This window comes from Lupinus angustifolius, chromosome LG20, assembly GCF_001865875.1.
Source record: "Lupinus angustifolius cultivar Tanjil chromosome LG20, LupAngTanjil_v1.0, whole genome shotgun sequence".
Lineage (NCBI taxonomy): Eukaryota > Viridiplantae > Streptophyta > Magnoliopsida > Fabales > Fabaceae > Lupinus > Lupinus angustifolius.
In genome coordinates, this window is record NC_032028.1 from 10,161,255 (window position 1) to 10,173,841 (window position 12,587).

General features: G+C 32.7%; 1 protein-coding gene across 3 annotated transcripts; it reads left to right on the top strand.

Annotated features, from left to right (window-relative positions):
* LOC109336414 (DEAD-box ATP-dependent RNA helicase 8) lies at nucleotides 211-7,312 on the top strand. 3 transcript variants are annotated; one of them, XM_019572998.1, is made up of 11 exons: nucleotides 211-776; nucleotides 810-916; nucleotides 2,168-2,228; nucleotides 3,431-3,665; nucleotides 4,225-4,463; nucleotides 4,852-5,103; nucleotides 5,184-5,364; nucleotides 5,685-5,773; nucleotides 5,859-5,932; nucleotides 6,022-6,150; nucleotides 7,032-7,312. In XM_019572998.1, exons 1-10 carry the CDS (start codon nucleotides 597-599, stop codon nucleotides 6,098-6,100), a joined length of 1,497 nt encoding a protein of 498 aa, XP_019428543.1. In that variant the 5' UTR covers nucleotides 211-596; the 3' UTR covers nucleotides 6,101-6,150; nucleotides 7,032-7,312. The 3 variants fall into 3 exon arrangements, with proteins under 3 accessions (XP_019428543.1, XP_019428544.1, XP_019428542.1); XM_019572999.1 differs by having other exon boundaries at nucleotides 211-704; nucleotides 750-916; XM_019572997.1 differs by having other exon boundaries at nucleotides 211-916.

The window sequence follows — 12,587 nt, forward strand, 5'->3', positions numbered from 1 at the left end:
TTAAAAAACAAAAAATAACATTTTGATTGACTTGAGACATGTAATAAGATACGGGGTTTGGAACATGTAATCCTAGTCCTATCTTCCATATGGACCTTTAGCTCTCGTCTAGTTTATTTTCTTTGTTTCCGATAGGTTTAATATATATAATATGTACCCAAAAAAATGTTTATGTTTAATATATATATAAAACATCATTATTGTCAAATTCAAACCTCAAATTCCAAAGACAATCAGACTCTTCTCTCCGATATCTTCATCCTCCTCTCAAAAGTCAAAATCACTCACCCGATTCAAATTAAATCATCATATCCTCAAACTATCTCCGCTTATAGATCTCTGGAACAAAAGAGTCCCCAACAACTTCTTCTACTGAAATTTCGCTTCCAGAACCTTCCTCCCTACCAATTAATTTCTTTGGGTCCTTGTATAATACCCGAAAAATTAAATTTTTTATCTCAGATTTTGTTAGTTTAGGTCTCAATCGCAACCCCATTTGAAGAAATCATCATTTCTCGGGGTTCCGTTTCAGTTCCCAATTTAGCGACCTTGAAACCCTAGCTTTAGTTTTCTTGTACATTTTTTGAATTGAGAGGATGAACAATAGAGGGAGATATCCACCCGGTATGGGTTTAGGGCGAGGCGGCGGCAGCGGTTTGAACCCTAACCCTGGGTTTCAACAAAGGCCACCACAACAACAGTATGTACAGAGGCACATAATGCAGCAACAGCAACAGCAGTATCAGCAGCAGCAACAGCAGTATCAGCAGCAGCAGCAACAGCAATATCAGCAACAGCGACAACAGCAACAACAGCCACAACAGTGGTTGAGAAGGACCCAGTTAGGTGGTGGGAATGACACCAATGTGGTTGAGGAAGTTGAGAAGACTGTACAGTCTGAAGCAATAGATCAAAGGTGTTTTTTCTCACTCTTTTGCTCTTTATGATTTTAGATGGAGATTAGTCCAATTCCTAGAGGGAGAAGGAGATCAAGAAAAACCATAGGCGAAATGATTAAGAAAGACTTAGAGAGATCAATGCATTGTTAATGAACATGATTTATGATAGAACAATATCATGTCCTTTGATCTAACCCAAATAGTGGGATAGAATTTGGTTGTTGTTGATTGTTTGTTTTGGTCTTTATGATTTTATTTTTGTTTTGGGCAAAATGGATTTCTTGGAATGAGTAGTTTTTTTAAATGTATTATAATGTGCATTAGAGACCAAGCAAAATTGTAGGTGAAAGTTAAACCCTTAAGAAGGATTTGAATATAAATGGTTGGCTGTGGACATATTAATGATAGGATATTAGGATACTGTGTTGTCGTTTGCCGATCCTGCCTTCTGGGAAAAAGGCTTCACCTTTCCTGTTTTTAGATATGTGCATTATGCTGGAGTTAGTTAGTGAAATGTGTAGGTATGTGGTGTTGGATTTGCTGAGTTTTTGGGGGCTTAGAATGGGTTGAAATTTCAAATGAGAACTATTAAATATTTAGCTTCATCTTTGAATTAGTGACCGACTGATACTATCAGACTATCAGGGGATACCTGCAAAACAAGTGATGTTAATGCTTGTTGATGTGGCTAATACTATCAGACTCTAATGGTGGTGAAAATGTCTGTCTGCCTCCAATATTGTTTACTCATTTTGCCAGTCTTACTATCTATAGTGACTCTTGGGTTTCAAGTTCCTTTCTATTTAATGAACACTGAAGTTCATGTTTTGAATTAGTTGGTAGGAACATTTTCTGCGTAATCAGGAAGGTCTCAAGATGTTGTATGCTATAATGGTTCTTATATAGTTGTAGACATTCAATCTTGTGCTGGAGTCCTAAATGCTTGATTAATGATTTGTGAGGTTCTAAGTTCTGATGATATGCTTTACAAATCTCATTGTCTAACGTATTCAAAATTACGGATTGCTTTTATATGTTTATGCTTAAGTTCAAACTTGAGTTGATAGTGTCAACAATCACCACTTAATGGCTTGCTATTGTAAGTTTTTATGGTATGAAGTGATGTTTTCTCAATTTTAAGTTTTGAAAGGTTTGGAAGATAGCATGTAAAGTTCTATTACGTTAATGCTGGATGAAGTTATTGTAGTGGATTTTACTGAATGAAATAATATTTTCTAATATTATCCTCAATTGATTTCCTTTGTTAGTTCACAAGATTGGAAGGTGGGACTAAAGATTCCAGCTGCTGATACACGCTATAGGACAGAGGTATGGCTATGAAATTTATTATATTATGCTCCAAGTGATTGGTTATATGAAATATGCATATGTTTGTCACGTATTTGGCATGAGATCCTTGATCAGTAAGCCTTATTTTTTAGTTCCTTTTGCTTTTATTTTTATTTTATCATTTCATGTATGTTTGGATAGCTGCAAAAAATAGATATTTGAATAATTGATTATATATTATTAATGAGAGGGGATCCACTGACTCCAGGAGTAAGTTAAAAAAACCTACTCCACATCTTAGTCGTCCATTTTATGAAAATCTAATGGTTCACATGATTTGAATTTGTTAGTAGATCTGAACCATTATATTTTCATAGAATGAATGACTAAGATGTGGAGTAAGTTTTTTTAACTTACTCCTAGAGTAAGTGGATCCCCTCCCATTATTAATTATTGTTACAGTCGATTATAATATCATCTGTTTTATGTTTGCTGGAATGATCGTATGACAATCTATTCTATTTCGGTTGCATATAAACATCAGTTTTATACATTAAATTCCAAAAAGAAGGGGATGAAGTTTTTTGATTTGTTTAAATGAAAACGGTATGACCCTATTTGTTTGGTAGTTAGTTTTGCAAGGATGAAATGAGTAAAATGTGGTTGACTTCAAAATAATCAATGAAATTTGTCAAATAAGTTTCAAACTTCTACTTCTCTAAAATTCATGTTAATCAGGTTTGCAAATGTATCTGATTAAATCTGAAAACTCCTTAAGAAATAATATTTTCTAAACATGCTCCACTGGAACGGGGTTCTTCATTTATACTTAGTTTGTCGGAAATGTCAGAGTTGCTTTTCTATATAGGTTTTAGTTGATATTGTGTTGATTCATGTCATTTTTAGCTCCCTATACTTTCTTAGCATTTGAAATTCCCATTTTTCATTAATTTTAATAATTTGACTATAGAGTTTAGTCATACATGTAGATCGTACAAACTGCTTCAACTATTAATATTTTGCTGTAAGTCTTGCGATTTAGGACCTGTACTCAGATTCTACTCTTTGTAGCTGGTGCAGTGGCATTTATTTTGGACCTATCTCATTTGATGAAATTGAGTTTTATGCTAAATTAGTTGCTAGATTTCTTAGTTTTATTCTGTGTTTACAGGGTTTGGAGTTTCTAGCTGTTATATTGTAATGTGTATGTTGATCTTGACCTTTATTCATTTATTTGTCAGGATGTGACAGCAACTAAAGGAAATGAATTTGAGGATTACTTTTTGAAGCGTGAGCTGCTCATGGGAATATATGAGAAGGGTTTTGAAAGGCCTTCTCCTATCCAAGAAGAGAGCATTCCAATTGCTCTTACTGGTAGTGACATTCTTGCTCGGGCTAAAAATGGAACTGGCAAAACAGCTGCATTTTGTATTCCATCATTGGAAAAAATTGATCAGGATAATAATGTTATTCAAGGTTTGACTTCCTTCACTTGAGCTTTTTTACATGATGCCCAGAAGTCTAGTCGAAAGATTTATTTTTGTAGATACCTTGTAAGCTTTTCTGGTATCCTGCTGCCTTTTTGAGCAGTTTTTTTTATATATTAAAACAATAGGGAAGGTTATCTTATTTTTTCTGAATGTGCACAGAGAAGATGTAGGATAACATTATATTGATTTTCATATCTATTATCAGCCTTCTGTCTATAAAGCTACTAAAGCTATAGGAGCAATTTGTTCCTAACAGTTATTTTTGTTTTAGCCATAAACCTTAGAAATTCCTGAAAGAAACTGATTTCTTTTTTAGAAGTTCTTCTATTACTTCACTGAAAAAGTTATTACAGACATGGAAGTTTAATACGGAGATAGATCTTGATGCCAAAGTTGGTCGAAAATGGGAAATCAGTGAATCACATGTTTGATTACATTGTTGATGCATGATTCAGGACTTATTTTTTTTGTTATTTCAGGGCAAGTTTGTGTTCTTGGATGAGCCGTATTGTTGGGCTCACGTTACAGTTTGTTTTATCATGCAGTTGTTATACTGGTTCCAACACGAGAGTTGGCTTTGCAAACATCTCAAGTGTGTAAAGAGCTCGGAAAGCATTTGAAAATCCAAGTTATGGTTACAACTGGTGGTACCAGCCTGAAAGATGATATTATGCGTTTATATCAACCAGTTCATTTACTAGTTGGAACTCCGGGAAGAATATTAGATCTTGCAAAGAAGGGTGTTTGCGTTCTGAAAGATTGCTCAGTGCTTGCTATGGACGAGGTAACAGTTCACATGAAATTTACTAATTTATATAGCATCTAGCTGAGAAGCATTAACTGTTTGAAAATGTTGGATTTTGAAAGATATTTACGAAGATCAAGGTAAGAAGTGACTAGATGCTGTTAGATAAGTATTATCTGATGTACTGGTATTCTTCTATGGCTTCTGTCTGATCTTTTAGGATAAATAATATGCTTCCTTCTGTTGTCTAGTTGGGTAGCGCATGTGATGCCTCTGTTTATTGCATCTTTGGTTTATGTTGTAATTATTGAGTATAACTTCTTTTCATTTGTTCCTTTGCACATTTTCATTCTGTGGAATTTATAATATTAGTACTTCTCATGGTAATGGTTTTTTACCAATCTGAGGCTTTACATAACTGTCTCAGGCTGATAAGCTTCTGTCCCCGGAGTTCCAGCCTTCAATAGAGCAGCTGATTCAATTTCTTCCGCGGAACCGTCAAATACTTATGTTTTCAGCAACCTTTCCTGTTACTGTGAAGGACTTCTCAGATAGACACCTTCGTAAGCCATATATCATTAACCTTATGGATGAGCTAACTCTGAAAGGTATTACACAGTTTTATGCATTTGTGGAAGAGAGGCAGAAAGTCCACTGCCTAAATACTCTCTTCTCTAAGGTACATGTTATCTATGTCAAGTTACTGTATTTATTATTTGCCTGCTGTGAACATTATAAGAATAATGGTATCTATTCCAGCTGCAAATAAACCAATCAATCATCTTCTGCAACTCAGTGAATCGGGTTGAACTCCTTGCCAAGAAAATCACAGAACTTGGGTATTCATGTTTTTATATTCATGCAAAGATGTTGCAAGACCACCGTAACAGAGTATTTCATGATTTCCGCAATGGCGCATGCAGGAATCTTGTATGTACTGGTATGTTACTAGTACTTTAGAGTTCTATAAATGAGTATAATGGGTGTTTCTTTGAGGTGATTGTGTGTGATGCATATCCTGCTAGAAGATATGGCTGTTTTAGATATGTAGTTGTTTCTGGCTTCATATACTTTATTTTTCATGTATTAATTTCTCAAGAAATCAATTTTCCTAGTGTATAGCATGGGCTATATTTTTAATATAACTAATTGTTGCAATGATGATATTATGAGTTACAATGTATGTTATGAATCTTATTTTCTTTGTTGTACTAATAATTAAAAATTTCATTTTCCTCCCTCCTTGTGAAACAACTGCAGATCTTTTCACTAGGGGAATAGATATCCAAGCAGTCAATGTTGTCATTAATTTTGATTTTCCCAAGAACTCGGAAACTTATCTTCACCGGGTATACATGATTTCTGCTTACACCCTCCCCTGTATTGCTAATACTCATCTGTATGTGTTCTTATGGATTTTCTGATGACATACAGGTTGGTCGTTCAGGGAGGTTTGGACACCTTGGTTTAGCAGTGAACTTGATCACGTATGAGGATCGCTTCAATTTGTAAGTGTCAGTTAAATATGTAATGAACTTCTCTGCTTCAGAATACTTAATGTAGATTTTATGATTTTTATTCCACCTATTTTATGCAGATATAGGATTGAACAAGAACTTGGCACTGAGATAAAGCAAATTCCGCCACACATTGATCAGGCAATATATTGCCAGTAATTGGTGGTAGATACCAGGGTTGTATTCTGCAACAGTGGGGAATAATAATGGTAAGTTATAAGAAAAACTTTACTTCATATTATAATGTGAGTTATTGTTTCTAATAACGGCCCTGATCTAAAAGTGAAAGGTAAATGTCTGCAAGTTATTATATTATTGGAAACAAATTGGGGTATGTTTGGATGAAGATTGTAAAAATATCATTTCTACCAATTTCTGTTGAAGTGCTTTTTATCTTTCATATAATGCTGTTTAAGTAATGATAATAGAATAATAGATTTTAAAAGAATTTTGTTTCAATGATATAAACTAAAATGTACTTTCAGACTTAAAAATGGTAACAAGGACATAACAGTAAAAACTACAAGACACAAGAAAATATGAAATATGGGTAGTAAGGTGAAAATACTTTAATGTAACAAAAGATTGTTCAAGAACAAACAAACCTTATAAACCTTATAAAATACATGGATCGAATAACTCCATAATGTTCTATTATAAATCAGTAAAGGTGGTAAGAGGAATGATTTTTTCTCCAACAACCATAATATTAAAAAGAATTGAAAGGGAACCAAACAAAGATGTTTTTAACTTAACTTTATTTTAATGAAAGGGAACATGCAATTGACATGGTTAAAGGGCAAAGCTAAAAAAACAGGGACTTGATAGCTCCTCTTAATTTTGTTGTCAAAATTTCTAATGCAGACAGCATAGTAACTCATTTCATTGCACTTTCAAATTCTATTTTCATCTCTATAAAACAAAGCCATATGACAAGGCCAAAACTTAATAAACCAACAAAAAAGGAATAGTAAGGTGTCTTTACCATGTTCCTTTTTATTGGTTTATACCTAGTTCTTTTACTGATTTCCAACGAGATTCAGTTATGCAGTTGCTGTTGCTTATTGATGTGTACTTATCATTTTTGCAGGTTTATGACTGTCCTTCAGACAGCATTATATGTTGTGCATGAGGGTGAAAGTGTTTTGAATTTCGTGGTATCGTCAGACCTTGTTTGAATGCTTTTTGAATAACCTTTTCTTCTGAGAGCCCTGAAACGTTATTAGGATTTCAGAAAGTTCAATAATATGGCTTTTAAATGCCAGATAGATGCTGGTTCCAGTTTCCGTGGATTAAGTTTGCAGATATGTTTGTTACTGACTGTTTTTCTCATAGCTGGTAATTTTTTAACTTTTTAGGGATGTACCGTTATTATGATGTCATCTTATCGTGATGTTAGTATGTGCTTGATGTCCGTTGAAGATTCTATTTTAGTTGCCAGTTGTCCCTGAGATTCTATTTTAGTTGCCTTAAGTTCTGATCCTCATTCTGGTACATGCTTCATGGTTTGATACCATTGTGGGTGAATAGACCTCTCTCTAGGATCCGTCCCTGCACTCTTCATTTTTTCTGGAGGGCCAGTGAGGGATCCATCCTCTTTTATCCATATTTCTATACCGGCCAGTGAGGGTTTGGTTACGAGTTGGTTTTTAGAGGGGGGAGTCGGGGAATGAGGTTTGTGAGTCATCTCATAAGTGTATTTCATATTTCTAAAGTCTTTCCCTTTCCTCTGCCGCCCTCTAAAAATCAACTCGTAAACATACCATATGGGTGATCCATGAAGGATGAAGGGGGTCTAGCCATCCCTCTTTTTTATCCACCTGCCAAGTCAATGTTGCTAATGTTGATTGCACGGGGTATAGCTGATAATTGTAGGAGCAATGGTATATTCTATTGGTTCACACTTATCAGTAGCATATACTTTGCATTTCCTTGTGACATTTTTGAAAAGTGATTGTATTTTATGTTAAAAGAATGGTTTTTTAATGTTACTTCTCAAGCAATAAAAACAAGCTTCAGATTTTTAAAAGTTTTTTTTCTTTCTGATAAAGATAAGTTGTCTGATTATTGTAACAATCCTGTGAATTAGTAATATTAGCAATCTATAATAATGTGTTCTGGTTTGGCGTTTTTCTGCATGAAGTAATAATTTCTTATTCACAACTATGAACTATCCTTGCCTCGGAACGAAGCCAGTTTTAATTGTCTCACGGATTGGGGTTAGATTGCACACTTAGAAGTTAGAACGATGTTACTTGTCCATAAATTTCACTATTTTTTACCCAAAATATTAGATATTCTCGTGAAATTAAAATAATCAAATCATGGTGGCATTGGTTATACTGTATTTGGCTGGTCTGATTGAATTTCTAACTATTTATGAATATTTATAAACTAATAAATAGGGATGGCAAAAAAACCCGTACCCGTGGGTACCCGCGGGTAAAACCTGTACGGGCACGGGTACAGGTCACAAACGGGTACCCGCGGGTATTATAAACGGGTTTTTAAAAATACCTGTAGTACATACGGGCGGGTACGGGTATTATGGTACCCGTACCTGCGGGTACCCGTTATTTAGATAATTAATATATTATATTTAATTAAAATAAAAAATATATTATTCTAACATTTATTACACTGTATATTTTTTCCTTTTACTTTGTTTATATATTTTAATGAGTTTGGTGATGAAACACCCTACAAATATTATTACATGTATAGAAAGTATAGAAACACACATGTTTTACAAAGAAAATATATATTATTTTTTTTAAAAATGAGAACAAAAAATCACACAAATGGAAACCACCAATAAATTTAGCATTTTAGCAAAATATTTAATCAAAAGGTACAAAAATAATTAAGTTTCATGTTATTTGAAACACAATAGAAGTAAAAAATTTAAAAATTATTTATAATAGAGGAAACCCGCGGGTACCCGTTCTACCCGCGGGTACCCATAACTACCCGCAAATACCCGCTCACGGGTACCCGTACGGGTACGGGCGGGTATGGGTATTACTTTTCTATTTTAAAACGGGTAGCGGGTAGCTATTACCCGTGGCCGTTGCCATCCCTACTAATAAACACTTCATCATCAACATTTAATGCTGCGATAAAAATAAGAAAGTAGAAAACTTGTTAAAAATGTATTAATTATTTCTTTTATATTATATAAAAATATAAACTATATAATTATATTGCATAAGTTTAAGGGTAAATTTTATTGCACAACTTTTTAGATATATAATATAATATCTAAAAGGTTATTACATGTTAGCAGAATGTACTCAATGTATTTGGATGAGTGAATACTAGATTAGAAAATTTTTTATGAGAAAAAAATATATGTACTAACAATGTAAGAATTTTATACATTGTCAATCCATCATTTATCATTCATTTTTATCACAGTTGAATTTAAAAAAAAAAATACAAATGAATGGTGAATGAAGTAAAAACTGCGTATAAATATTTAAACAGATAATGCATAGATATTATACTATATTGTACTAGGGAAAAAGTTGAGGTAACTCTTACCGTAAAAAAAATAGTAAAAGCATATTGTAGATGGTTTAAGCATGTACTGAGGAGACCATTAGAAGCCACACTAAGGAATTAAGGATAATAAATCAATTAGAGAATAGACAAAATTCTAGAGGTAGAGAAGTGGTAAGAAAAAGCATTAGGTGAAATTATTTAAAAAGATTTAAAGATAAATGTTTTGTTAATTGATATAATTTAAGATAAAATATTATGATATTCTTTGATTATTGTATTTGTTATATATTCTTTATATTTATATATATATATATATATATATATATATATATATTAATATATTATCTGTATCAATTTAGATTATATATTAGTGAGTTGGTTTCTTAGAAAATTTGACATGTTATTTTCCAATAAATTCATTTCTCTATGAATTTTGAAATATTTCCCTTCCTTGAAACTATTAAACCCCAAAAATAAATATCAAAACAATACTCAAATACTACCTTGTGTGATTCGATTATGGGTGAGATTCCTCTAAAATGCATATCTAGATTATATCCTATATATGAAATGTTACTCCTAAACTCTTCTTTTTTTGTAGAGTGCATGTTAAGAGGAGAGAAATGATTGCCCCGGACTTTTTTCAAGGTGTATAAAAGGATAGGATGTAAACGAAGGCATAGAAGAAAAAGTTGTAAAAATATATGGGTTGATTTTTATATATATATTTGGTGATTGAAATGTTACAATTTTAATCATTCGTCATATTCAACGATTCAAATGGTGCATGTTAACCTCTAAACTAAGTTTCTAGCCTATTTAGTTGAACTAGATTTGTAGTAAACCACTAGGTATAAGCCTTGATTTAAGAAGCACAGTTATTTCTTTTGAAAAGCTGGCTATAGGCTAATAAACTAATAAGTTTAGTAAAACTAGCTGATTATGGTAAATTGGTGTAAAAGACTTATAAGTCGTAGGATTATAAAGCATAAATCACTTTAATGACATTTTTTAGGTATGTGAAAATACACCATGTCTCGTCATTTTTAGATGCCAACACATATCTAAATTATGAATTTTGATTCATCTTTGTTGTATTATCACTTAGCTTAGATTAAGTATGAATTATTTGTCATTTTGAGTAGATTTAATGAAAAGATATTAAAAAACTAGATGGAACATGACCTAAATGTTTTCAGAGTCACACTAGTGTGTTGACTAGAGGAAAATTGAAGAAATTGAGCTTGGGCTTTAGAGTGTATCTCAATCTAGCCATTTTGCCAACCACATATTTGGTTTCAGTAGTGAAGGTTTAACAAGTAATGCAAAATAGCACACAACCTAGTCGTGTCTCTAATAGAAAATATATATTTAAAATCATTTGTATTATTACCTATCTAAAAAAAAAATATGTGATTACATTTTTGTAAATATTTAAGTAAAATGAAATTAGACTAACTAGAAAACTATTTATTAAATCACTTGATCTCTCTGACAAATTTGGAAACATTTTTCCAGACCAGGCTCTTGATCACCTGATGGGGAACGTTTGGTTTCTAAATCATCTAAAACTTTTTCAGATATCAAAGAACATAAATTAGAAATACAAAAGTAATTCGCTCATCCCTTAAGTTCAACTAGATATATGGAGAAAGAGACATATCATATAAAATATAATTATTAAAAGGTATATTGTGTTGGAACAATGACATTCATCAGGATATAGTGATGTATTTCTAGATATAGCTTACTATATGTCATATTAGATATACTTGATTAAGCTCAAGTGCAAGTGGAAGTTTGTTAGATTATACACTAGTAGTCTAATGTTATTTATATTTAATTGTTACAGCTTAAATATGCCAGAGATGACTATAGAGTTACACTCATAGAATTAACTCACTAGATATTGTTATATTGCCTTATTGGGCTAGGTTCTTTACATGAGCCCAACTTCAATAATCAATAGAGTGAATTAGGGTTAGGTACTTTGGGAATACTTTCCTAGTTCACTCAAACCCTACACACTAAAAAAATATAACTCACTTAGAGGCTTGCCTTTGCAAGCTCAAGGAGCAGCTAGGGGTTTCTTAGTGGGAGCATTCATTTGGACTTCAATATAGACAAGATTGTAATTGCTTTTTAGTTTAGTAACAAGAAAAAGTAATCTTTATTATTTTTGTTTGTTTTTATGTTTAGAAACTATTAGGTATCAGTGTACAGAACACACCTAAAAGGGGGTTGAATAGGTATCAGTGGACATAACACATCTAGAAGGGGGGTTGAATAGGTATCAGTAAGCTATATAGTGATGTATTTCTAGATATAGCTCACTATATGTCATATTAGATATACTTGATTAAGCTCAAGTGCAAGTGAGAGTTTGTTAGATTATGCACTACTATTCTGGAAAAAGCCTCAGTTAATCGATTAACACTCTGTCTTAATCAATTAACTCACAGAAAACAACAAGTTGCGAAGTGGCTTATTGCTCAGCCACTTACCCATAATCAGATACAGATAAAACAAATATACTTGAACATAATTAAACTCAATATCGCAATTTTACAGTATTCAAATTATCAGCTAAAACTAGGCAATATTACAACTTGAAAAGTAAAGAGATTAAGGATAGAAAAAACCTGCAACAAGGAATTTTATCCTGGTTCGTTTGCGGGTCCACTTGCAAACTACATCTAGGCCTCCCCTTCTGATCTCAGAAGATTTTCTTCACTAATATTGAAATGAATGTGTTTTTATATGCACACTTCTAATACAGAAACTTAGATGCTCCCTTCTTGAATCCAAGAACCCAATTTCTTAGTTTGACTCATCTAATCACCTAAGAAATCCTTTCTTACGAACTAGACCCAACCAAGAAACGTTCTAAACTCAAGACCTCTAAGTCTTGGTGAAGACTCAATGAGTCTCTTTGGTGGTACGACACCAAGAGACGATTTCTCTTATTACAATACAAAAACAGTACAAAACCAGAGTATTATCAAGCACAATGTAGCTCAAAATATCACAATTAAAGCTCAGCTAAAAACCCTATACAAGACTCACAAGTAATCATGAATATGTATGAGTTAATTGATGTGCGAAAATAGAGAATTTCTATCCTAGAATTCTTCTAAAGAAA

What these genes read in the sequence shown, in the direction of transcription:
- LOC109336414 (XM_019572997.1), top strand. Translation starts at nt 597, where the DNA reads ATGAACAATAGAGGGAGATATCCACCCGGTATGGGTTTAGGGCGAGGC. An exon ending in GGATAATAATGTTATTCAAG is followed by an intron (nt 3,666 to 4,224) that starts GTTTGACTTCCT and finishes TTTATCATGCAG; the next exon opens with TTGTTATACTGGTTCCAACA. An exon ending in CAGGAATCTTGTATGTACTG is followed by an intron (nt 5,365 to 5,684) that starts GTATGTTACTAG and finishes AAACAACTGCAG; the next exon opens with ATCTTTTCACTAGGGGAATA.